The sequence below is a fragment of the Triturus cristatus genome, chromosome 9 (assembly GCF_964204655.1).
Source record: "Triturus cristatus chromosome 9, aTriCri1.1, whole genome shotgun sequence".
Taxonomy (NCBI): domain Eukaryota; kingdom Metazoa; phylum Chordata; class Amphibia; order Caudata; family Salamandridae; genus Triturus; species Triturus cristatus.
This window is the reverse complement of record NC_140592.1, coordinates 482,004,736-482,029,943: the sequence shown is the minus strand read 5'-3', so window position 1 is coordinate 482,029,943 and position 25,208 is coordinate 482,004,736. Positions and strand designations below refer to the sequence as shown.

Sequence of the window (25,208 nt, the reverse complement as noted above, 5' to 3'; positions counted from 1 at the left end):
TCCGACCTCTACCACTCGGTTTACCCTGAACCGCTTGGCATAAAGGGTGTAAATTGTATTTTTGTATTGCAATTTGAATTATATAGCGCTTGCTACCCCTGACGAGGCGTTAAAGGGCTTTTTAAGCGAGCAGCACTCTACTCCAGAACCCATAAAGGATTAGTGGTGAATTAGTATAGTGAAATATGAAAGTAGTAGGAGTGGTGGCTATGTTAGTCAGTTATTTGGATTGAGAAGGGTAGTGGGGGGATAGAAGAGGGGAAATGTTTGCATTTATACAGTGCTTTCTACCCCATATGAGATGTTGAAGCACTTTTTCTTTGAATAGTACTCTGCTCTGGAACCCATAAAGGATTAGTGATGAATTAATATAGTGAAATATGAAAGTAATAGGAGTGGTGGATATGTTAGTCAGTTATTTGGATTGAGAAGGGTAGTGGAGGGATAGAAGAGGGGAAATGTTTGCATTTATACAGTGCTTACTACCCCTGATGAGATGTTGAAGCGCTTTTTCGGCGAGTAGCACGCTACTCCAGAACCAATAAAGAATTAGAGGTGAATTAGTACTGTAAAATATGAAAGTAATTCGAGTGGTGGATATGTTAGTCAGTTATTTGGATTGAGAAGGATCGTAAATGGCAAGTGTAACAAACATAAACGGTTTTAGACAGTATGAAAGTCGAAGAAATGGTCTGCCATCTGCATTTTTCATTAGATGTAATTCAGTCACTTGAGTTGAATAGCAAATCCAGTAAGGGCTCTCATATTAAGCCACTTTAACATTCTGCCTTTGTGTGTTGGTGAAATTCCAGAGTTGCTTTTGGATTTATCCCACTCTATCTTTTAATTACTGACTTGAAAGTTCACCCAGTGGCTGCTTACCCCAGATGCCTCCCGGGTTTCAGCTCTTGGTGCTTCCAGGAAGGCTTCTAGACTGCCTGGGTAGGTAGCAACAAAGTGCTACCTTTTCACATAAAGGTATTGAGTATCTTAGTCATTCTGCTGCTGGCATCACCAACAAAACTGCCAAAACCTATGTCAGCTGAGGAAAATATGACGGTTGTTTAGTGATATAAACACCTCCACGTTCCTAACTGGTTAGAATTGACCAATTCCTGCCCCAGGAGCCACAAACAACCACTACAGCACAGTGATTTAGGAAACAAATTTACCTGGGCAGTACCTCAGCCAGTAGTGTGATGGGCAAGGTTCTCTAAACTGCAGAATCTCTGAGCTTCTGGTTCCTTGTTCAGTCTAAAGTAGTGACCTATTTTTCTTCTGTGTTTCCTCCAGGGCATGAAGTGGCAGGGATGGTGACCCTAAAGCAGGTATACGAGATTGCCATGGTCAAGCTGAAGGATGAAAACTTGGTGCTTCACGACGTCTCGCCAGAAAATATGGTCAAGTCCATCGTGGGTAGTGCCCGCTCCCTTGGCATTAAAGTGGTGAAGGAGTAAGTGTCAGATAGGAGGTTACAAAGGATGTGTCACAGTACAGCAGCTGGTTGCTGAGGCCAGGTGATGAACATGACATGTACTGGAGCAATGTGCAGCTGCCAACAGATATTTCCTTAGCACGCAAAATTCAGGACAAAATTAACAACACACCACTCCGTACACCCACATTGGCAACCTACCCCTCTGCTTTCCTTGAGTATTTTGTGTTTTTTCAAGCTTCATCCACCCACGGCTCTTGATTAGCAGTACTCAGAGCTGCATCACCACTGTGTCCCCCTGGCAAGCTTGATGTGATTTAACATTTTCATTGTGATCCTTAGTGGGGCTTGCTACAAGGCCATTGAGAGCTTCCGAGATTGAAGAAGCCAGACATAGCGGTTGACCCTGGCAGGTGGACAGACTATTCTCTGTTGTAAAGGATGGGTTAACAGTTGCCTGTCAGACAAGAAGCACTAGTTGATCTTCAGTAGATTGTCTCTGGACTCCTCAGTCTCGTAAATCCCTGTATTAAAGTGATGAGTTAATGGCGAGAGCTTCCCGGTCACCTTTGTCATGGAGGTTCCCTAAAATGGAGTGGTGCAAGTCCTGTCTTTGCACAGAGCATCAAAGAGCTGTTTGAGAGATTCAGTAAATCCATCAAGTGCTTGTCCAGTGCAGCTACTCACCCGTGAGGTTCTCAAGATGCTGGGGAAGTGGGGGCTGCTGATCAGACCGGGAGGAGGATCATTGGAAGAGCCAGGTCTTGAGGTCCTTCCTGAATTGGGTCAATGACTTTGATTGCCTGAGGTACAGGGTGTTCCAGGTCTTGGCTACGAGGTAGGAGAACTATCTTCCTCCGATTCTGTTCTTGTGGTTCCTGGGGATCGAGGCAAAGACGAGTTGTGAGGATCGTAGTTGACTGGCAGGTACGTGAAATCTGAGGCGGTGATTCAGGTGCGCTGGTCCTTTGTCATATAGAGATTTGTAGGCGTGAGTTAGGAGCTTGAAAGTGACTCTCTTGTTGACTGGGAGCCAGTGGAGTTGTCGGAGGTGTTGGGTGATGTAGCTGAAGTGGGGGATGTCGAGGACCAGTCTGGCAGCGGCGTTCTGGACGTTATGTCGTTTATTGAGCTGTTTCTAGGTGACGCTGGCGTAGAGTGCGTTGCTGTACTCGAGTCTTCTGCTGATGAGTGTGTGAGTGATCATTCTTCTAAATTCTGTGGGGATCCATCTGAATGTCTTTCGGAGCAGGTGGAGCGTGTGGAAGCAGGTTGAGGAAACTGCGTTGATTTGGTGGTTTACTGTGAGCGAAGAGTCCAGTATGATGCCAAGGTTGCGTGTGTGGTCCTTCAGGGTGGGGAAAATTATAGAGCAGCTGGCCACCAGGAGACGTCCCAGGCTGAAGGGGTGGGTCCCAGATGGGTACTTCGGTCTTCTCCGAGTTGAGCTTGAGGCAGCTGTCTTTCATCCATGTGGCGATGGCCTTCATCCTACTATGTCAGTTGGTTCTGGCAGTTGTGGGTTCATTGGTGAAGAAGAGGATCAGCTAGATGTCGTTAGTGTAGGAGATGATGTTGAGTTTGTGGCTTCTGACGATGGCTGCGAGGGGGGTCATATATACATTGAAGAAGGTGGTGCTCAGGGAAAAACCCTGGGGGACTCCACAGTTAATCTCTGTGGGTTCTGAGAGGAACGGTGGTAATCTGACTCGCTGGGTCCGGCCGGTGAGGAAGGAGTTGATCCAGTCCAGAGCTTGTCGCGGATGCTGGCGTCATGGAGTCTGGTGATTAGGGTGCGATGGGAGACGGTGTCTAAGGTGGCCGAAAGGTCGAGTAGGATGAGGGCTGCGGTCTCGCCCCAGTCGAGGAGGGAGCGGACGTCGTCTGTGGCGGCGAGGAGAGCATTCTCTGTGCTGTGGTTGCTTCGGAAGCCAGATTGGTAGGTGTTCAGGACGTGATTTGCTTCAGTGAACTCAGAGAGCTGGGCGTTGATGGCCTTCTCTATGACCTTGGCTGGGAATGGGAGCAGGGAGATCGGTCTGAAGTTCTTGAGGTCCGTTAGGTCTGAGGATGGCTTCTTCAGCAAGGGGTTGATCTCAGCGTGTTTCCAATTGACAGGGAAGGTGGCGGTTGCGATGGAGCAGTTGATGGTGTGGCGAAGCTGGGGGGCGATGGCTGCTCTGTGGAAGATGTGGTACGGACATGGATCCATCAGGCTCCTGAGTGGATGCTCTTCATGGTCTTGAGCGTGTCATCTGTAGTGATAGGGGTTAAGCAGAGCACGGTCTCTTGGGGAGGGGCTTGGTTGTGTGCGATGGTGACCGGCGTGGCGGCCTGGCCTAGGGTGTCGAAGTTGGCGTAGATCTTCCTTATCATGTGGTGAAAGAAGGTGTTGAGTTTGTTGCAGAGGTCTTAAGGGGGGTACTATCTGTGGTCTCTCACTTTTAGGCCTGGCGAACACCTTGACAGTGGAGAAGAGTTCTTTGCTGTTGTGTGTGTTGGCGTTGATTCTGTCTTGGGGGGGCGTTTTCTTGGTGGTTGTCTTAGTGACCTCAAAGATACAGTGAGCTGTAAGCTAAGCTTGCATCAATGATAGTGGTTGCATAAAAACAATGTGAACACATTTGCAATTTGTGGGTGTTTATAATGCTCACAGAATGCTTCCATATTATATGCATAAGGATGGTAGCAAGAATGGTTCTTTTATTTTGTACGCAAACAATGTGTCCAAAAAACATTTCGTGAGTTGAGAAAAAAGGACCAATGTTGCTGATAGTTTTGCTAAACTATTGTACTCTTTGTTTGCTTGCTTTCAAAATAAAATTTACCCAAAAAGTATGTGCAACTTGACAAAAACGAAAGTCAGAGACAGGTTTACTAAATAACTTATCTAAAGCATCAATAAAATAAAAATGTGTGATGCATGGGAATATTTTGGAAACAAATAAGGGAGGATGAATTTACAGCATTCTAAAAGTCATGGAAGTGCAGGCATGTGACCCTGCATTGGTGTAGATGGAAAGTTTCTGTCTTATTAAGAACTCAGAGGCGAGGATTATGCTTAACTCTTCTGTTATTTTCCACTCAGCAGCCTTAAGCCACAATAGTAAACAAAGAAAGACTGCACATCCCATGAGTCTTTGCAAAAGTCAATGCCATAACCATAGAGACAGTCCCATATAATCAGCAACCAGTAAAAGTATTTCCTTCTTCGAGTGAGACAACCAGATCCTATGTTTCCAATCAAAATTTTTGTTTATGGTCTGTTCCGAGGGAAAAAACAGAACACCACCAGTAACTCTCAAGCTCTGATACAATAATAAATACATCAGTCAAAACTTTGATGATACATAAGAAGAATACAATGAAGTAATGAGGGTCACAACTGTGTTCAAACAACGATAAATGTACTAATTGTCAACAATGTAGAACTCCCAGAAGCCAGGATGGGTGATGATGTTATTCACTATTGGGAGGCTTAATCTTCGTCTCCATCTCCTTAATAAAATTTAAACTTTCCTTCACGATTGCTAGGAAAGGTTATGTTCTATGTCAGGATGAGAGACTGAAATTATGCTAGTTTAAAGTTAGTTGACAACCAGAGATGCCATGCCTCTGATCGGCTTGAAGTAAATGGTCTCAAATGTTGAATTTGAAGACCAGTCGGCTTCTCTGAGAATATCTTCTAGGCAACTCCACCCCACCCCCAAGGAGAAGGCCTTGAAGGCCATAGCTCTCCTAGTGGAATGGGCCCCAAAAGCAGCTGTGTCAATTCCAGCTTCCTGAAGCATCTGTCTCACCCAACGAACAATAGTAGTAGCTGCAACCAGTCTGTAATGTTTCTTAAGGGCTATGAAATGTTGAGCCGTCCCAAGGGCCCTATACTGTTCTGTCATGGTTTCATACGCCCTCAGACAACAAACCACACACATTTTGGGATGAAAAGGGAAGGCAGGAATAATGCACCTCTCGGGTATTGGACTTAGTTTGTCTAGAAATGATGAATGATACCCCTTCCGGAGTAAACATGCGTGCGATAATAAATGTCCAGTGCATGTACATCAGACACTTTCTTACTGGAAGTAAGACACAATATAGCCAAATTACCTGTTAAGGCTTGTCGTGACAGATATTGGTTATCTTGCCAAGATTGTTTCATTTGTTGTACCACATTAACATCCCAGAAGAATGAATACCGTGGTTCAGGTGGAATAGATAAACGCTTTCCCCGCAAGCGTCTACAAACTGAAAGATGTTTCCCCACTGAAACGTCATAAAGCGGTACATGCCCAGCTAAGATCGCCGATCAGCGCGCATTGATTGTGCGATGTGCCAGCCCTTTTATCGTCCCATCTAGACAGAAAATTGACAATATAGGCTATATATGCCCCCAGGGATCAAGATCCCGTGGCAGACACCAGCATGATCACCTGTGCTAGGCAGAACTGTATCTCTTCCCCGTCGAATCAGCCTATGCTCTTCTTATAAGAGAGACAGCCTGCATTGAAAGGCTTGGGACTTCCAAATCTCCGCTGTAACCCTCCACACCATCAGTAGAAGAGTTCCATCCTGAGCAGTCTGGGGAAGTTGGATTGGAAAATCCATGGAAAGTTCTAGAAGAACTGGATACCATACTTGAGATTTCCAGAGCGGGTCACCAAGATCACCACACCTTCTGTAGCATGACCAATGCCGTGGGTCTGGCTATCATCAAGAATGGAGGTAACGCATACCCCAGAAACTGACTCCAGTCTTGGAGGAAGGCATCAGTTGCTTCTGCCAGAGGATCAGGTGCCAACTGAAGAAGCGCGGTAACTGAGTGAGGCTGACGCGAAGAGATTAACCTAACATGGACCCCATCGATCCATAATCTGTTGGAAAAGATGGGGATCTCGTTTCCAAGTATTGGAATCCCTGAGATGCCTGGATTGTCAGTCGGCTGGCTGATTGAGTCTGCCCGGGAGGTACTCCACTGTTACTAACAATTGAGGTTGTAGACAGTAATTTAAAAAATCCCTAGCCAGATCCGCCAGTACCTTGGAGCAGTTACCCCCATGCGGTTTATAATCTACACCCTGAAACTTTGTACATCCTTAAGAGAATGGAATAAGAAGCCTTGTCGGCCGCTAGGCTCCGTACCACAAACGATCCTGCAAGTAATTCCTGGCAGTTGATGTTTGATACCTCCTACTGTGCTGACCACTGTCCGCCTGTGGTATTGTCTCCTCATCACGTCCCCCAACCTTGACGACTGGCATTTGACTAATAACCAATTCTGGGGTTGACCTGAATATAGCCCTGCCATTCCATGTCTGCATGTGGTTGAGTCACCAGTACAGTTCCTGCTGGGCCTCTTGTGAAAGACTGACGTCTTGGGTATACGTCAGGCCCCTTCGCAGGTGTTGTGCCTTCAAGCATTGGAGAGCCCGATGGATATGGAAAAATCACCTAAAGGAAAGCAGACAATATGGGGCGGAGCTTGCCAGGCTCCAAGATGGCCACATGCTAACGTAGCTCTGATAGCCCGCAGACAATATCCTACAGAATCCTCACTTTTAACAGCCCCAACCACAGAAATTGCATTCACCCTATCGTTGGGAGCCGGCCGGGAAGCGATTGAGGCATCTGGTGTCGTGGAACGGTGTCGGTGAGCGGAAGAGGTTGACTCGCAGGGGACGCCCGTCTCTCCTGTTTGGCAGAGCTGCGACCTGTGTGATCTCCCCGGCAGTTCTGGGGCTTCATCAGCGCGGCTGGGAAAACGGCCATGCGACCGGCAGTGAGGGTAGCCAGACATACACTGCGGGCCGTCTTGATGTGAGGTGATGTTCCCCTAACTGCTCCGACCTGAAGCATTCATCGCAGTTCGCCGACCTGAAGGTGAGGGGCCGGGCGGGCGGCGGCCTGCAAAGCTGCAAGTGAGGTTTGCAGCCTGGAGAGAGGGGGACGCAAATGTTGGTGCGAGATATTCGCACAAGATCAAGCTGAGAGAGGTGCTGGCTGTGACTGCTGCTCCCTGGGTGGGGATCGGAGCGGACTTGCAGGAGGAACTCGCATGAGGCTGAGGTCTCGGGAAGTAACGGCCCGTTTTTGTGGCTGCTTGCGCACCGCGGCCCGCCCTCGATTGCTGCCCAGTATTTGATCGTGCTGCTGCCCGCCTTCCTCCTGCTCATAGCGCTGCCTCACTCCCTTGGCTACAAGGCTCAGGGCTGAGTGGGGGACACTGGACTGCCTATAAGTCTGTGGACCTCAGACTCTTGCATCGAGACCCTTCAGTTCCCCGTTGCTCATGCCCTGCTGGGGAGCTTCGTAGACTCGGTGTTCCCTGATAACAGAGATTGGCATTGATTGTAGACATAGCCTCTGAGATCCGCATGAGGTTCCATTAACCAGACAACAGTATTGCGCTGTGGGCAAAAAAGGAAATTTCATGCGGTGACCACAACAAGAATTGGCACACCGCCGCAAAATGGGCAAAACAGACAAGGCACAATCAAAACTGCACTTTGAGCTGCGTGAATCATCCAGACAGCAAGAACCGGACAAGAATGCCTCAGAATCTGGATCTGAGGCTGGAGATCCGCCGGCGGAAGCGGAACTAAAGCAGATCCAAGCAGCAATGCAGCGCAGCCTAACAAAAATTGACGAAAAGATTGATGCTCTAACTTTCTGCATGGGTAGAATAAGGCCAAGATATAGATATAGAGAATTGGGTGTTCCTGGCTGACACAGTAACTGATGTTTAGCTGCCCTGGAGGAGAGTGGGTGGTGCGGGGGTTAATGAGGGAGGGCTATCTATCTCGCATCTAAATTGTGTGATACATCAAGTGCTGTTACTTAGAAAGTTGGGCCTTGAACGATGGGCTATCAGAAAGCGACACAGCCAGCAACATCCACCCCCATGTGTGTGCCACAGAGAAGGTGTATTTTTAATTTGCTCGTTTTTGTTTTGGATTTGTTGGGTGGGACATGGGGGGGGCACTATTTTGAATATGCTCGGTTTGGAAGGGCATGGCATGGGAGGGTTTAAGGGCAAAGAATACCTTAACAACAGTTATTCTGAACGCAGGTAGATTGCTTGGTTAGTAGTGTGCAGAAATGAATCGCTCCTTGGTCTGCATGGGTGACACGTTGCAATCTGAAGTGGACCTTAGAGTCGGCGGGTCGCTGAAGCTTATTACATGGAATGTGTGAGGCATAAACTACCACAGAAACGTTAGGAAGGTTGTGGCATACCTTAAAAGTTATAAGATAGATGTTGCAATACTTCAAGAGATGTATTTGACACCCACAAGCAATATACTGACACTTAAAACATTACAAGGGCATTGTCATACAGCGGTCTTCACCACTCATGCACGTGGGGTATTAACCTGGGTTAACCCTAAATCAGGCATCACCCTACAGGGGATTGATATGGATAGGAATGGCAGATATGTGATTACTAGATGTCCAAAGGAGTGACTGGTGTTGCTATTGGTCAATATCCATGGCCCTAATCATGATGATCTGCAATTCTACACTCAACTGGGTGACCACCTCTATCAATATGGGGACTTGCTGCAAATTTTGGGAGGGGACTTTAATTGTGTTCTGAATCCAGAACTTGACCATTCAAAAGGCCCCACATGCTGCCCCTCCGCAGCAGCTAGCGAAATTTTTAAAACGGCGGACCAGCTACATCTCCTCGACATTTGGAGGCATCGCTCATCTGGTCCCTCAGGCTTCACACATTATTCTGCTGCCCACGATATTCACACCCTAATAGACTATTGGTTAATCTCTAAAAAAGTAGTGCCACTGCTGTTGGGTTGTGATTCACTGCCTAGAACATACTCAGATCACTCTCCAGTTCTCCTAAAAATAGAGTTACTCTCTCAGAAACCCCAGCCATTTCTATGGGGGTTCCCCCCATACTCCCTTTTGGACCCAGTCTTTAAAGCTGGGTTGACATTTGCTATAGAATATTTGTTCACTAATAATTTAGGATCTGTCAGTAGTTTTCTAACAGTGTGGGAGACATTCAAAGTTTACATTAGAGGGGTGGTCATCTCCAAACACACTGGGGTACTTACATCACTGAGGGATAGACTAAACAGGAAGCTGCTCCGACCAAGGAGGGACTTTGGAGTTATACTACAGATCCAAGATGAGAATGGGAGCTCATTGAGTAATTCAGACTTTATTGTGGACCGGTTCAACAGATACTATGCTGAATTATACAAATTGTGTGTTTCCCTGCATGATGATGCTATCAGAGAATAGCTAGAACATTTCAAAAAGCCATGGCTTGCCTTTGTAGCCAAGGGAGATTACTGCAGCCCTAAAGACTGAGAGTAGGGAGCACTCCTGGTCTGGATGGGCTCACGGTTGCCTTCTACAAGGCATTCAAGAGTTGTTGATACCTCACCTGACTAAACTATTTGAAAAAATGGCAGAAGCGGAGGAAATGTGCCCACAATGAGGGAGGCGCTGATTGTCACCCTCTTGAAGCCTGGTAAGTCATCTGAATGCTGTGCCTCCTACAGGCCACTGTCCCTGCTGAATGTGGATACGAAGCTCTTCGCTAAGGAGATGGCTAATTGGTTTTCCCCCTTTATACCTTTGTTAGTCTGCCCTGAGCAGGCAGGATTTGTTCCTTGTTGTAATATGTCCTACAAGTTTAGGACAGTTTGGAGGTCCTGCAGAGAATTGACCCATAGGCTAAGGCAGCCGCTGTTTTCCTTGATGCCGAAAAGGCGTTAGTCTCTGTAGAGTGGGATTTCTTGAGGGCAGTTCTCAGATGTGTGGGAACTGATGAGACCTTATTTCATTTGGTCTTGGTATTGTACTCCCATGGCCTGGATCAGAATCGGTGAAAGAGTCACTTATCCCATGGAGGTTTCAAGGGGGACTCGCCAGAGTTGCCCTCTGTCCCCACTCCTTTACGCCTTAGTGGCGGAACCTCTGACATGTGCCCTTAGGGAATACCACGGGCACAGGGGAATCCGCTCCCCAGGATACGTTATTATTTTGTCAGCGTACGCTGACAACACGTTGCTTTAAATCCAAAATCCCAAGGTAAATCTATCCCCAGTGCTGAATGAGGTCGTTAAGTATGGTGACTTCTCTGGACTCAGAATAAACTGGGAGAAATCCATCATAATCCCCCTGACTCCAGCCATGCACCCAATACAATTGGATTTCCCATTGCAGTGGACCACAGATGCGGTCCGCTACTTGGGTATTCGATTGCACACAGACCCAGACAAAATACTAATGGAAAACTATGGTAAGGCAATCCACAAATTAGATGAAGATATTGTGCGATGGATCAGACTGCCCCTTTCTCTGGCAGGACGTATTTCCATCATGAAAATGGTGGTACTCCCCAGATTTGTATTCCTCTTCTGTCACATCCCAATGGTTTTACAGATATCCATATTTGCCAAATTGTGCTCTCAGATGATCCACTTGGCCTGGGCAGGGAAACAGCCAAGAGTAAAATGGGATACTCTGACACTTCTTTACAGTAAGATAGGACTAAGTGCACCTGACCTAGAGCTTTACTATAGAGCTGCACAGAGCACAGATGCACATTCTTGGTTTCATGGCCCGGAAGAGTTACCACACCTCTATATTGAAAGGGATGCGGCCAGTCCTGGGACTCTACCTCGGGTGCTATTTGGTAATCCCAACTGACGAGACAGTATTCTTCTCTCCCTAAACTCCATGACGCATGCATGGAAAACACTTCTGGAGAAACAAAATTGGGAGCCTTGTTGTACTCTGCGCATGCTCCACTGAAACGGTGCACTTGGTTCAGTGCGGGACACAACAGGGATGTCACGTAAAAGTTACAAAAACTAGGCATTAACAAAGTGGATGGCTTCTTTAATGAGTGCACGATGTGGAATTGGGACAATTAATCAATTGATGACTCTGAGATCTCGACCCTAACCCGATTTCAATTTTACAGGGCTAGACATGAATTAAGGGCTCTTTTTGGGAGAAGACTTGCAGGAGCCCTAGGAGGTGCCTGTGCTCACTTATATAACCCGTAACACCGCACCAGATAAATTTGTTACTAGGATATATAGGGCTGCGCAAGAAGCCAGAAGGTCCAAGCTGACAAAAGCCAGATTGGAGTGGCATCATGACCTATGACAGATAACAAATGCTGGCAGGCATGCTGCAATATGACTAAGCAGGCCTCCTTGAACAGTAGACACTGGTGTTAATCCATTTCAAATTCATTAATAGAGTATACTATACTCCTGAGAGACTCCATCGCTACGGACACAGCAAAATGTGATCGTTGTATGGAGCAGAACGCTGGATTCATGCATGCAGCATGCATGGTACTGCCCTGACATCCTTGAGTTCAGGAAGAAGATTTTCTGGCATTGGGAGAGATTGCAGGGATTCCACTCACGCTCGATCCGCTCAAAGCCCTACTATGCTTTGTAGCCAAGATAGAAAAAAGTGTCAGGAAGCTAGTAGCAATAGGATTATTACTCGCCAAGCATCGAGTTGCTATGCGCTGGGCTAAAGGACCGCCTTTAACTCTTGAAGAATGGTGTAAAGATATGCTGTATTGTAATCACTCAATCTGATACATATAATTAATTACTTCCCCTTCAGAACTGTCCAAAAAACTTTTGGGGTCTGTACCAACAATACCTTGTAGGTAAAGAAACTTGTGAACTGGTGTCTGTGGAATAGATTCAAACTGTATCACATAATGAAATGAGAAAGTTGTCAAGCAGTGTTGGGGATAATAATGAGATCAAAGGGGCCAGTATTGCCACATCTGGAAATATAAGACAAGAATTGATTGTATTGTCACCTATATAATAACATGTATTTTAAACTGTATTGTGCACATGTATTGCTGGATTATAACCTGTCTTAATAATGTGTTTGCTATCAAAACCTCAATAAATAAAATATTTAAAAAAAATTAAAGCAAACAATAGTCCTACAGTCCTGGCCTGTTGTCTGAAGGAGACTGTCTTCTTCTCCAGTGATCTCCGCAGTTCCCTGCGTATGAGCATCATCTTTTTCTGAAGGAGATGGAGTGAATGATGCACAGTATTGATCTTGAAGCCCAGAAAGGTCAACTGACAGGTTGGAACGAACTCTAATTTCCAGAGATTCATTAAGAACCCCAGGTCCTGAAGGATTGAGGTCATCATCTGGAGAGGGGAAATTAGAGAGGATTTGTCTTGATGCATTTAAAGAATGTCATTGGGTGAAGTACATTGGTGAAGCGCCAGGGTGCTGAGGACAGACCGAACAGAAGGCAAGTTAATTCGAACACCTGTCTGCCCCATTAGAATTGTAGAAAACACCCGTGAGGTTGAAAAGTCGGGACTGTAAGGTAGGTGTCAATTTAGATTGAGCCTTACCAACCAATCGTTGGGTAACAGTATGTCTCTGATGAGGTGGATGCCCTCCATCCTGAATTGTTGGTACACTACCCACCTGTTAAAGTCTTTTAGATTTATCACAGGGCAATAGCCTTTGTCTTTCTTTTCTACTAGAAAGATGTTGCTCACAAAACCCAAGATGAAGAACGAAACAGCACCTTTCTCTAGAAGCTCTGTCACCTCGTGGTCTACTTCCTACGTTTAGAAAACACCAAGGGTCTGGGCTGAGGGTGTTGGTGGGGTGTGCTGTAGAACTCTATGGGGAACCCCATCACGGTTTGGAGCACCCATTTATCCCTGCTGTGTGTGCCCAATTGTGTCTGAACCACTGCAACCTTCCCCCACCCCATGTAGGGATGAAGGGATATTGCTTACTGGTGGTACTGTACGGTGCATTGCTGGCTCCTTGGAACGCTGCTTTACCTCTGCGACCTCTGCCGTGGCCACGGAAAGGAAAGACACCTCTGAAGGTATTCTCATTCTACCACAGGATGGAGTGATGGATTTGGAGGGCGTGGGGGTTGAACTAGTACACTCGGTCGGAGTAGTGCCCCTACCTCTTCTGGCCTCCTCAAAAATCTTCTGGCCACAGACCTTCTGCTGGATGATTTGCTGTGCCTTGTCCATTGAGGAGAAGGTATTGATGAAGAGAGTGAGTTCTTTGAGAAAAGGTTAATCGAAGAGAACCCCATTTGCCACCGGACCCACCTCTGTAGTAGTCAATTCCCCATGTTTGAGTTCGATTTTGATAAGTAAAGAGCTGCAATGCTCGATTGATATGACACAGTTCGCTTTGCAGAGAAAGCTTAATGCGCTTTGAGCCAGTTGAAGAGAATAGAAGGGTCAATCATGTGATCTGTTTCTTTAGCCTCCTCGGCCATGTCCAATATTTTAATTAGAGGCCCTAGGATATTGAGGACTTAATCATGGCAGGCCCTACAGGAACTATCAAGGCCTTTCTTAGGGTTCTTATCATTTTTTTGTGATGAACATTGCCATCTTACTATCTATCTCCAGGGTACAGGCCACCTTACCATACAAGGATGGCCTGGAGCATTCTGCCCTCAACCGACCCCGTACCTCCTGTTCCATCACCTTTCTGAGAGCAGCTGGCTACATGGCATTCCACTTTCAGCCGGCACCCAGTCCGCAGAATGAGGATAATCTAACTCCTCCAGATTAAGCATATCCGGGACACTATCAGAATCCTGCACCAATCTACTGCCCTTGTCCTCCACCCTGGGTTTTTTAGCACCGCCCTCCAGTTGCCATGACATACACAAACTTGGGTTGCCACTAGAGTCGCCATCAAGGGTTCCGAAACGTCCCCAGTATTGTGATGTATTACCATCTAGGGATAGAAATCGTTGTCGGGTATAACTAGGTTAGGAATCATCAGGGGCATCCAGGGCGTCAAGACGCCGATTTTAGAAGGCCTGGCACAATCGTTTAAATGCATCAGAGGGAGGACATACTGACCTGATCCTGAGGGAAGCTTTAGTCTTGCCCTTACCTTTCAGGGCACCCTGAGTGTCCAGAGGAGAGAAGAGTGTCTCAGATCTTCCCCATCTGGGAATAAAATACTAGACGTGCAGTTAATTCTATAATTTTCTGGCTCGGGGCTGATGACACTGACCTTTCCAGGGATGCATCTATGGCATCCACAAGCTCTTCGTGAATGGGAAGGAGAGTAATCTCTTCCATCTCCATATACTCTTCATAGACACTTACCATGTTTGGTCTATAACTATGGACCAGCGATGACACTCGCCGGAAAACTGTAAATGCACTGGCAGTTGTATGAGCCAAGGCTTATTTATATGTATGGATTTGTCCCTCTATTTATACTGGGACAAGATAGAAAGGATACACTCTGCAGAACACAGCTTAAATGGAGCCTAATTTATGGGAGCGAGAGAGATACCGCCCCATGCACACCGTCACAAAGTTTTTTCTTCACTAAGGTAGATCAGATGGCGAAGAGCAACAAGTGGTGCGGGTCAAGAATAGCAAGAATGTAAGAGGGAAGGGTGTGTCCTCTCCATTGCTGAGGAACACTCTCCCATCTACTCTCCCTAACAGGCCCGCAGCACACCGTGCGTCTCACCAAAGCGAGGCGCACAGGAATGCAGAAGGCGTTCCCTGCTGGGCCTGGCAACACAGCGGGTGCCTCACAGAAGTGAGCCGTGCTGCGAGGAAAAGGTAGTTAGGTCTGGAAGGAGACAGGCGTGAAACCCGCCTAGCAGGCTAGCTTTGCACCGCGTCCCACTTGGCATTCGCCGAGCACGAAGCCTGAGTGGTGCAGCCTCTAACAGTAGAGACGCGCTACCACCACTGACAGTGGTGTCGAAAGCTCTTGGTGCACAGGCGAACGCACATTAACCCAATAAGGACAACAAAGGAGAAACATTAAAGCACAAACACCGTCAAACAAAGCAAATAGTTCTTGATCAAATTAGCATAAAGGAAAAGCACCTATCTGGGTGCTGAGCGGCAAATAAAGAGGAAGCTCTTTTCCTGGTTGCTTCTTATATGTGGCTGTTTATATGGTTATGGTATTGACTTTTGCAAAGAGTCATGGGATATGTGGTCTTTCTCTGTTTAATATTGTGGTTTAAAGGTTGCCGAGGGGGAAATAAAGGAAGAGTTAAGCATAATGTGAGCCTCCAGTCCTGACATAGAATTGAATTACATAATGAAAAGAAATGTTATTACTTTTGGCCTGAAGTGCAGATGATTTTCTATTCTTTGAATCTTTTGTGGCAACAAATTACCTTTTTGTCTCTAGCTTCAATTAAGAGTGCCTGCCAATCAATACTCTATTGCTGAATTACTATCCTTGCAACTGGGACGTTGGAGGACTTGCAGAAGTGTATTGAACCGTTTTTGTTTGAAGCCATTCCAATTCTGTAAAATGTGCTGTTTACAGCGCATAATGTTTTAAGCCCGCATTGTTCCTCCATTGGAAATCAGTATTGCCATCCTACTTCTGGAGAAATATGGTAAAATATTGTAAGTGCGCACATAGTTCTATTGACAATGTTCTATTTTTTTATTTTTTATTCTTTGGCCATCCTAGCGAACATAATTGCAGTAAACTTATCCAGATGCTGCACAGGCATTAATGACCATCTGTTTAAGGGTCAGTCAGGACAGGGATATGCGGAGCACATGAAATTGCACATTGCATAAAGAGTTAAAGACTTACCTCTCTAAAGAACACTACATCAGGGCAAAGTAAATACTCCACTTTCCTTCTTAGAGACCAGAACCCCTGCCTAGATTCGTTCTGATTGCATCTCTGCTTTTGACCATGAACAGCACTCTGCTAACTTTACGCTAGGTTCGCACAATACAGATACCTCTCACGTACGAGGAAGAGTGTGTGGTAATTTATTTCCTCGTAGACTTATTTTAAGGCATTTTTTCTAATGCCCGATTGAAAAATTCTGGTTTTCATTAGGCCTGGGCAGTGAACTGCACTCCTTTCGCGGAGTTTGCAGAGTTTTCTGCGCTCCGCGGAGCTCGTGCAGTGAAGAAAACTCTGCTTTGCTTATTGCAGCGTAGTTTTTTCCGTGCTCGCGATCGCGAACGTTAAGTTTGCGAGCTTGAACTGCTGCCCAGGTAGAATGGATACCCGAGCGGCAGGAAGACCAGCTTGAACGTCAGTTCGCACTGCAATCCGCCACTTGCGGAACTCCGCTGAGTTTTTTTCTAACTTCGTGGAGTTTCGCGTAGTAAAACTCAGCAAACTACGCCCATGATCCGTGTGTCAAAGACTCCAAGTATAGGTAATAATGCCCGATTACTTACCGGTAATCTTCATTACTCCGAGTCCTAGTCTTCCTCGCCACAGTATTCACAAATGAGCCTCAGGCTCCACACAGAACTCCAAGTAAAATTAAAAGAGCAGCGCTCTAGTCTCCCCTCCCTCCTCCAATATGGCCCCCAGTGTCTTCAGCCAATCCCATAAAGGGATACATATCAAACAACACGACCTGATACACAAAGCCGCAGACATGAAGCCACCACCAGGGCCGGGAGGGAAGGAAAACTATACTGTGGCGAGGAAGACTAGGACTCGGAGTAATGAAGATTACCGGTAAGTAATCGGGGCATTACCTCCTCGTCCAGTCTTCCTCACCACAGTATTCACAAATGAGCCGATACCAAAGCAATCAGCTTCATGTAAGGAAAAGACCACATCAAAGTGCAGTGAAAAACAAAATTTAATATACAGAGGTACAGCAATCAAAGACAACCTCTCAAGGCATCCCCGCAGTCAGAACAGAAGATGCAAATGAAACAGAACCCCCACCCCCAACCTGAAGGCGGTAATGGGACATGAAAGTATGAGGTGAAGACCAAGTAGCAGCCCGGCAAACATCCTCCATGGACACCCCTTTGAAGGAGGCCCAAGATACAGCAACAGAGCGGGTGGAACGCCCCTGATCAGGAAGGGAGGGAACGTCAGAAACCGAAGCATACGCCAACAAAATGGCCTCCTTAATCCAGCGACTGATCGTTGAGAGGGAGGGTTTCAGTCCCTGACGCGACAAACCATAATTGACAAACAAGTTGTCCACCTTGCAAAAGGAAGACGTGCGTGACAAATATATCAACAAAGCACGACGAACATCTAAGAGGTGCAACTGGGATTCCTCATCCGAGGAAGGATCAGGACAAAGACATGGAAGCACCACCTCAGAAGACCTGTGAAAATAAGAATCCACTTTCGGAATGAACGTAGGATGAGGGCGCAACACCACCCTGTCCGCCAAAACCAACAAAAAAGGAGCAGAACGAAGAAAGGCACCCAACTCACCCACACGTCTGGCAGAAGCAATTGCCACAAGAAACACCACCTTGAGTGTTAAAAACTTCAACCCCACCGACTCCAAAGGTTCGAAGGGAGCCAACTGCAAGGAGCGCAATACCAAAGGCAGGTCCCAAGGAGGAGGACACATGATAGGACGGGGGCGTTGGAAAGAGAGAGACTTAAAAAGTCTAGCCACCAATGGTGAAACGGAAATCAAAGGGAGGACATGGAACGCCTGAATTGCAGCCCACTGAGCCCGAAGAGTCGAAATGGCCAAGCCCAGCACAAACCCATCATTCAAAAAATCCAAAATGCGAGCCGGATCCAAAGAAGCCACCGACAGATCGTGACACAGACACCAAGAAACAAAATTATCCCAGTGTTTCGCATAGGATTTAAGAGTAGAAGGTCTCCTGGATTGCTGAATGACCCCAGCCACAGCCAATGAACAGCCAGTTCGCATCAACGAGTCCCTCTCAAGAGCCAGGCCCGCAGACCCAAGGAACGGAACACAGGCAGAGGAAGAAGAGGACCCAACAGAGGATAAGGACTGAATGGCAATGCCCACCCCGGAGACACAGCCAATTCCAACATCAGGGGATACCAAGGGCGACGCATCCAACCCGGAGCAATGAGAAGCACAAAGGATCCCTCCCTTTTGATCTTCTGCAAGACCACCGGAATCAGGGGAACAGGGGGAAAGGCATACAAGAGACCCGTCGGCCAAGGGAACGACAGGGCATCCACCCTCCACGCATCCCGGCAAGGCATAATTGTGCAAAAGCAACGGATCTTGAAATTGTCCTGGGAAGCAAAGAGGTCGACAATCGGATAACCAAACATCCGCCTCAACCTCCTGAACATCACATGTGTCAGGGACAAAGAGCCCATGGAGGGAAACACCCGGCTCAGATAATCCGCCACAGTGTTCTCCGTGCCAGGTAGATAAATGGCAGATAGGGACTCCAGATGTAACTCCGCCCAACAACAAATCCGACAGCTGAGGCAACTGAGGGAACGAACCTTGCACCCTCCTTGATGGTTTACATACGACATCACAACCTGATTGTCTGTTCGGACCTGCACATGGTGACCCTGAACCAGATCCGAGAAATCCAACAAACCCAGAAGGACGGCTTTCAGCTCCTTGTAGTTGGAGGAACACGTCAACACCGACTGAGGCCAAACCCCCTGAGTCGTCGAATCCCCCAGAGTAGCACCCCACCCCAGCAAGCTGGCATCGGTAGTGACCACGCGGGTGGGAACAATCAGAAAGGGGCGTCCCCTGGACAGATGACCCTCGTCCAACCACCAACCCAGGACCACCCGAATTTCTTCCGACATAGGAACCAAAACAGTCATATCTAGGGAACAGGGGTCCCAATGCGACAAAACGTGGGACACCACCGGGTACATGTGGAGACGAGCCCACGGCACCGTCAACAATGACGCCGACATCAGACCCTGAACCCTCAACCATAGGCTCACAGGATGAGAATGCCCCACCAACAGGGCACGAACGGCAGACACCAGGGACAGAATCCTGGGAGGCGGCAGGAACACCATACCCAACCGAGTCCTGAACAGAGCCCCAATGAAAGTCCATTCCTGTGCAGGAACCAGGGAGGACTTCGGTACATTCACTAGGAACCCATGATGCTCCAGGACATGGCACACTCTCTGGACATGCAACTCCGCCTTAGGAAGAGAAGAAGCAGAAATTAAAATGTCGTCCAGATAAGGAAAAACACTAATGCCCTCCCCATGCAAATGTCCAATAAGAGGAGCCAGAACCTTAGTAAAGACCCTGGGAGCAGAGCAGAGTCCAAAGGGCATTACCTGGAATTGGTAATGCTGACCCATCACGCAAAACCGGAGAAATTTCTGAGAGTCTTGATGAACAGGGATATGGAGATAAGCATCCCTCAAGTCTATCGATGCAAGGAAGTCGCCCTGAGATATCAGAGGAAGGATCAACTGAAGGGAAACCATCTTGAACTTCTGGTGAGGGATGTAAGTATTCACCCACTTCAGGTCCATCACTGGTCGAAGATCCCCAGTGCGCTTTGACACCAGGAATAGGATGGAATACACACCCAACCCCAATTGATCGATGGTAACAGGAATCACCGCACCCTTGACCACCAGGGATTCGATGCCTTCCAAAAGCGCCAATCTCCTTACAGGATCTCTGGGACAAGGAGTAGCCCTGAAACAGTCTGGGGGAGTCTGGATAAATCCAATACGCAATCCCTCTGAAACCACCTGCAGCACCCATTTGTCCGATATAGTCATTCTCCAAGACTCCAGGAAGAAACTGAGGCGACCCCCAACCGGACCCATACCAGGAGCGATCCAATCATGACTTTGGTGCAGGAGTGGAGGAGGAAGAAGAACCGGGTTTTTCCAAAGGAAGGAGCACCCCGGCCACGCCCCCTCCCACGAAAGGGCTGACCAGCTCGACCCCTCCGAGAAGGGCCAAAAGCCCTCTGAGAACCAAAGGAACGGAAGTGACCCGCCCTCTCAGGAGCCAGGAGTTTACGGTCCTCCGCCGTTTTCTTAACCATGTCATCCAGAGGCGATCCAAAAAGCTTAACCCCAGAAAAAGGAATCTTCATTAGGAGATTCTTCTGCGCAGCATCAGCCTTCCATGAACGAAGCCACAACTGGCGCCTCGCAGCCACCGAAGACCCAGCCGCGGAAGCCGCTGCTCCCAAAGAGTCAAAGGAGACATCCGAAAGCAACCGAACTTAGAAGAAACATCCTCCCCCTGGTCCATCAAGTCAGACAGAGACTGAAAATCCTTAATCAAGGATTGGATAGTGTAAGAAGCATAGGCAGCCGCCCTGATAGAGAAATTCGCAGCCGCAAAAGTGCGCTTCACCGCACCATCCACTTTACGGTCAACCGGGTCAGCAGGAGAAGAATCCTCAGACACTATAGTTCCATGAGACGCCATGCTGGCCAACAAGGAATCAACCTTTACCGAGGAAGGGAATTTCACATCAAAGTCCAGTAGCGGGTACCTTTTATTCAAAAAGCTTGGAAAGGAACCCTTGTCCACATCTTTCCATTCATTCTCCAGGACCTTCAAGACTGAAGAGTGTAGAGGCAAAGAATCAGGCTCAGGACGCTGGTATTGCGCAAATAGATCGTCTTCCAGAGGAACAACAGAAGCAGGAAACACCAAGTTCTCTCTAATGTGACCCAGCACCTCCTTCAGGTCGGCACCCTGCACAAAACGACCTCTGACATCAACCTCCTCCTCAATGTCAGAATCAGCAGCCGCAGCTTCATCCACCTTAGCCCGCTTCGCAGTAGGAACAGGCGTCTGACCTTGCATAGCAGCAGCCACAGCAGAATTGATCATCTGCTGCAACACTTCCATAGAGGGGATCTGGATACCAGAAGCCCCAGGAGCAGAATCAGGTACAGAACCACTCTCCATAATAGCAACACACCAGTGAACGCATGAAGTGAAACACAGGCAGGTAAGAAGACAACACGCCTGGTATAAAAGGCCCCGGGGTTGCTAGGCAACCAAACAAGCCAGCACCAGTAATCAGACAATCCAACATAAATGCCGGATGAAAAACAGCCGCGCGCATGCCCATAGACAGTGCAAGCGAGGTCCGAGACAGAGTGGAACATCAAGGAACGCGCCACGAACCATCATCATAAAGAAACGCGGACTGGATACACCCGCCCCCACAGCACGCACACGCGGCATCAACAGGAGGTAAGAATGACACCTGGAGCCTTGGGCCCCTAGATCAAATGCATCCGGCCGCGCTATGTCCGCTTAGCAGGACGCGCGGCCGGGAAATGAGACAAACCACGAGGTAGTGTCAGTGTCACAGTACGACACATGTGAGACAAACCACGCCTATAAACAAAACGAACGCCACTGAAAGTCTGCTAAAGCAGGACCAGAGGCGCAAAGGCAGAAGCAGGAGGTAAAATACAATACAGTTAAAAGACAACAAACTATTGTGTAAAAACACCTTACTACTACCCCCAAACTAGATACCCAAGGGCATAACGGCACCGCTGAAGCAGGAACCTAGCCCCACTCACCTGACCAACACAGGCGACACAGCACTCGGAGAAGTGCAGAAAAAAAGAACAGGTCGTGTTGTTTGATATGTATCCCTTTATGGGATTGGCTGAAGACACTGGGGGCCATATTGGAGGAGGGAGGGGAGACTAGAGCGCTGCTCTTTTAATTTTACTTGGAGTTCTGTGTGGAGCCTGAGGCTCATTTGTGAATACTGTGGTGAGGAAGACTGGACAAGGAGGTAATGCCAGTTCAGTAGGCCCTGCACCTAGAACTACCCTAGGTAGGTGGCTTAGGACTGATGCTAACATTGACTGCAGCCCTCTATCAGGACGGAACTTGTCTGTCACCCTACTTGTTGGTCATGAAGAGAGCTCGTCTCTGTAAACTGTTGTATCTGACCAACGGCGGCCCTCTCAATGAATTTTACTTTAAAGGGAAGCTGCAAGTGGTTTGTAGCCAGCTGAATCACTTAAATTCAATGCAGCCTTTCTCAGCACAAGGTGAACCATTGTGTGCTTCTTTTCCTGGGGAACAGTGCCAGAGAAAACGCAAGAATTCAGGTTTCGCCCCAAACATATTTTGACTCGTTTTTCACCCTGTTCCTACATCTTAGAAAGGCCGAGGACACCGACTAGCTGTCTTGACTATTGCTTTGGTTCGAATGCCTCTTCTGATCGTGGGCACAATTGAAATGGTGCTAATCTGATTTGTTAGTCCACTATACTAGTCTAAGAGGTACATGACTAATTTGTTAGGCTATTGTTGTGAAGACTTAATTTGGGGAATTTATGCCCGTCACTGTCTAATAGCCATTTACAATTGAGAAATACAGTTTTAGGTATAGTTGGGCCCTGTGTGGGTTTTTTAAAAATTATTTGTCAGCAGTGAGTCGCGGTATGCACATCAGCTTTCCAACCTGATTTTTTAAAACTTTTAAGCATTTCGCTGCACCTGTTCTGGATCAAGTGTGATTGTGTTCATCTTCGTATCTTTACTGTCGGACTTACCCTTAAGGGGCTCTTTTCAGTATCCAAAGTTCCTGGGGACTTTCATTTTAGGTTTTTTTTTTTTTTTTAATGGATGGGGGTTATAAAGTGCATAGTGATGAGTCCATTTTTCCTCTGTTGGGGCTCATCTTTGGCCTTGGTAGTACATGGGAGTGCTGTGTACTCCAAATTGTGTGGATGTTTAACCACTATATTAGGCTGATGACTTTCCTTTAATAAAGCAGCGGTCACTCCTGCCCTTCAAAATCGATCAGCGTTTGCGTCTTTGCCGCCCTCATTGCTGGAACACCACTACTAGCCCGAAGTTACTGATGTACCACTAAGGCTACAGCCCTTTGAACGAATTTTTTATTTCATATAAGACATTGATTGAGTGGGTCTGATAATTATAACCCTGTGCAAACTCCTGTTAGCGCAGTTATGAGTGGTACAGGTTTTACGCCAATCGGTGAAAACCAAGTCATAAAGTACTTACCCCCTGAAATTTTCCACATATTGTCTGGTCACACCTGCTGATATATACAGGGGAAACCAGAAAATTCAGGGACATGCAGGTTTTTTTGTTTTTTTTTTAAACAATTTTTATTAACAGTAATTTTGCACCTTTCCTTATACAGAGTTCATGTTCACGACACAGGTTGTGTTCATCTCCGTCAACATTAACATAGGTGAGAACACTTTGTAACGGCCATACGTCATCTGTACATACAACACAGGTAACCTCCCACGGACATGCAGGTTTTAATGCACAAATCACCAAAATCTGCAGGTTTTGCCTCATTTTGAAGGGCAGCATGTTTAATAAGTGATATTTATCACACCTCTTGAATTCTGAAACCTGCCTGGTATCCCATTTTAACCACTGTGGAAAATATTTCATTCCTACCAGAGCAGCTGTAACTAGGGCCTCAAACTCTACTTTACCACATCGTCCCATGTGTCCCCGAGATAGACGGAGTCCGCCATGAACCCGGCCTACATTAACACTTGACTGTGAAACACCAGCAGAATTCCTCCCATTGCTTCCAGTGGGTTTCAGACGGCACCAGTTTCCCTTGTGTGCTGCATAGCATCTTGCCCAGGCTCACCAGTTGTTGCAGTGGCATTTCCTGTCTTTGTACTCTGTCACAAGGAAGTCTCTGACGCGCCCTATGAAGGTCACTTCCAGAGCTACTGCCCTATTGAATAGTATTCCAGAGTCCCATTGAACTGTACAAAGATGGACTGGGGGGGAAATGAACAGTGCAGAACATGCTGCTTGTGCTGTTTCTTCCAGGGCCAGTTCCAACTGTAGGATTCCAGTAACAATAGCAAAGTCCATTTTTAGAGGACCTATATCTCAAGCCCAATACTTGCGCCTAAGTGAGACCTACATCCTTAGTCACTCAGTGTCCTTTGTAAATGTGGCCAATAGGCACCTTGCGTGTAGGTGACTCATTCTTTGACCGAATGGACCATCCCAAAGGGTACATTCGCATCATTTCTCCTACTAGCTTTCTTCCGACTAAGTGATTTTGCTGAGTCTGCATTTTTCCAGACACATTGTTCGATTAGTGAAATCTTCCGAGTTTTCACAAATTCAAATGTTTCCACGTTTTTACTTCACGGGTCCAGAGACATCCTTAGGATTTGGGGAGCCTTGCTCGGAATATCTTTGAATTTCAGCTGTAGTTTCATCTGTTTCTTACCCTCTTTGACAAGGCCACCGACAGTGCACAGGCCCGCGTGTCCAAATTCTAAATGTGTTTACATATATTATCCAGGGACAGTGACAGTTTTCAATATTGTAACCCAGTGGCAGGTGACTAATAATATTGCACATAATCTCTGTGACACCCTTCCATTTCTCGTATGTGAGGTTCTGTTTTGATCTAAAAGAAACTTTTTTTAATGGAAGTTGCATGAAACATAAACACAGCATTTCTCTGCAAAGTTTCTGTAACAGACTCCCACACATCGCCCACATTAAAAATAAATTAAAGGGAAACCTTATTTAAAAACAATCTGTTTAAGAAGTAATTCAAGGTCTTCAGTGCAAGATCCTGTGCAGAGCAGAGCTCGCTCTATCAGGGCGCCCCCTGAAAAGTTGGGGTCCAGCGCCCACTATGTCCATGCCTTTAAAAGGTCTCTGCACGGGCCCCCACGGTTGATTCACTCCAGCATAAAACATAACTGTGGGTACCATCTACAAATGACTATGCTCCCTTGGCTTTGGAAAATCACTCTGCTGTTGTCACCGGAGTTGAGATATTTTATTTGATGCTGACATTACAACCATCGTTTACGTTTTAGTGCTCCCTCTCTGAGCTGGCTTTCCCCCCTTCTACTGGTAGGATGGGGGAGCTGCGCAGTAAGACCTTTACATTAGTACCAGTCACTCTACTAGTGACTCCTTACATTTGCTGTTGCAGTTTCTGGGTTAATTATCAATATTGGGGTTCGGGCCCCAAACCACTATTCTGATGAGGATGTCTGATTC

General features: G+C 47.0%; 1 protein-coding gene across 1 annotated transcript in view; it reads left to right on the top strand.

The window, feature by feature from the left end:
• MRPL11 (mitochondrial ribosomal protein L11) overlaps positions 1 to 25,208 on the top strand; it is a 701,579-nt gene that overhangs the window by 651,229 nt on the left and 25,142 nt on the right. Inside the window, exon 5 of the mRNA XM_085625435.1 lies at positions 1,294 to 1,453. Within this exon, the coding sequence (XP_085481561.1) occupies positions 1,294 to 1,453 (160 nt within the window). The remainder of the gene's footprint in view (positions 1 to 1,293; positions 1,454 to 25,208) is intronic.